This window comes from Alexandromys fortis, unplaced genomic scaffold (genome assembly GCF_014885135.2).
Source record: "Alexandromys fortis isolate MF-2015 unplaced genomic scaffold, M_Fortis_MF-2015_v1.1 scaffold_282, whole genome shotgun sequence".
Lineage (NCBI taxonomy): Eukaryota > Metazoa > Chordata > Mammalia > Rodentia > Cricetidae > Alexandromys > Alexandromys fortis.
Genome location: NW_026068199.1, coordinates 1,099,181 through 1,101,073, shown reverse-complemented (window position 1 = coordinate 1,101,073; position 1,893 = coordinate 1,099,181). Strand labels below are relative to the sequence as shown.

General features: G+C 46.2%; 1 protein-coding gene across 1 annotated transcript in view; it reads right to left on the bottom strand.

Moving 5' to 3' along the window:
* The window catches only part of LOC126493091 (cationic amino acid transporter 3-like), a 16,987-nt gene that overhangs the window by 6,646 nt on the left and 8,448 nt on the right, over nucleotides 1–1,893 (bottom strand). Inside the window, exon 2 of the mRNA XM_050129881.1 lies at nucleotides 992–1,154. Coding sequence (XP_049985838.1) covers nucleotides 992–1,154 — 163 coding nt within the window. The remainder of the gene's footprint in view (nucleotides 1–991; nucleotides 1,155–1,893) is intronic.

The window sequence follows — 1,893 nt, the reverse complement described above, 5'->3', positions numbered from 1 at the left end:
AATATTGTATACATAATAAATAAATATTTAAAAAAAAAAAAAGAGTACTGGCTGCTCTTGTATATATGGTGGCTTACAAATCCACCCATAACTCCAATGCCGGGATTTGAAGCCTCCTTCACTGGCACCATGGCACCAGGTAGATACCTGTGACATACACAGATACAGGCAAAACACAAACACATGAAATGAGGTCTTGCTGGCTGGTGGTGGCGCACACCTTTAATCCCAGCACTCAAAAGGCAGAGACAGGCGGATCTCTGTGAGTTCAGGGCCAGCCTGGTCTACAAAGTGAGTTCCAGGACAGAGAGACCCTCTAGTTTTTGTCTTTTTTTTTTTAAGTTTATTTGTTTTTATGTGCCTTGGTGTTTTGCCTGCATGTATATCTGTGTGAGGATGCCAGATCCCCTGGAACTGGAGTCACAGACAGTTGTGAGCTGTGAGCTGTCATGTGGGCACTGCACTGGGAATTGAACCTGGGTCCTCTGGAAGGGTAGTCAGTGCTCTTAACTATTGAGCCATATTTCCAGCCCTGCTCTTTTGTTGTTTTTTTTTTTTTTTTAATTTGGTCTTCATGCAGAAGAAAGGCTTGCAAAATGGCTTATCAGGTAAAAAGGTTTGCCAAGATGACTGGCAATCTGAGTTCTATCTCCAGGCCCTTACATGATAGAGAGAACCAGCATCTGCAGTTTGTCCTGTGACCTCCATATGCATGCACCCCCACACACACATATAAATAAGTGTAATTACAGAAGTAGAAGCCAATTTACAGCAGTGGGTCTCAGCAGAAGGCTGGGGCAGAGGGAGGGTGTACCCCATACATCCAGTGGTGAAAGCTAGGCATGCTGTTACCCAGCCTCCTACTCGAAACAGTCCCCAATATGGGGGAAGACCCTCCCTCCCTCTGCCCTCCTGTGCCTTGTATTTCACAGCTTCTGACAGCCACCATCCTCCCACACACATCCACAGACCCTCGTCTGCCTATCCTTACTCACCAGTAAGGACTAGCACCAGTCCAAGTGCAAAGAAGTCTGGATACTTGGCCAGGAAGCTGGGCACTTGCAGAGGAAAGCTGGTCTGCAGGGCTTGGGAGATCCGGTTCCCTACGAGGCCATCAAAAACTGCGCTCCAGGCCCGGGCCACGCTGGCTGCACCTGCAGGGAGAAGAAGAGCCTTCATTTACAAAGTGAGCCCTTAGGACACAGAAAGACAGGAAGAAAAATATCTAATCTCAATCACTGCTGTGGGGAGGCAGGTGAAAAACACAAGATACGTTCTTTTTTTTTTTTTTAAGAATTATTTATTATGTATACAGTGTTCTATCTGCATGTACACCTGCAAGCCAGAAGAGGGCACCAGATGTCATTACAGGTGGTTGTGAGCCATGTGGTTTCTGGGAATTGAACTCAGGACTTCTCCTTTAAACCATCTCTCCAGCACCAAGATAATCTCAAAAAGTTTGTTGGAGCCAGGTGATGGTAGCACATGCCTTTAATTCCAGCATTCAGAAGGTAGAGGCAGGCAAATCTCTGTATATTAGAGTGTGATCGCCAGTGTTTCTTGGGATAGGCAGTTAGCTCTGTGGCAGAGGTCTTGTCTAGCATACACAAGGCTCTGGGTTTGAGCCCCAGCACTGCAAGAAAAACAAAACAGTGGTCTAGCCTTTAATCCCAGCATTCAGGAGGAAGAGACAGGCAGGCTAGTCTGTAGAGTGAGTTCCCTGACAGCCAGGACTACACACACACACACACACACACACACACACACACACACACACACAAAATGCCTGGGATCCCAACTTTTAGGAAGTAGATTCTGGAAGATCAGAATTCATCTTCAGTTCAAGGCCAACCTGGCCTACCTACATAAAATCTTGACCAAAAAAAAAAAAAA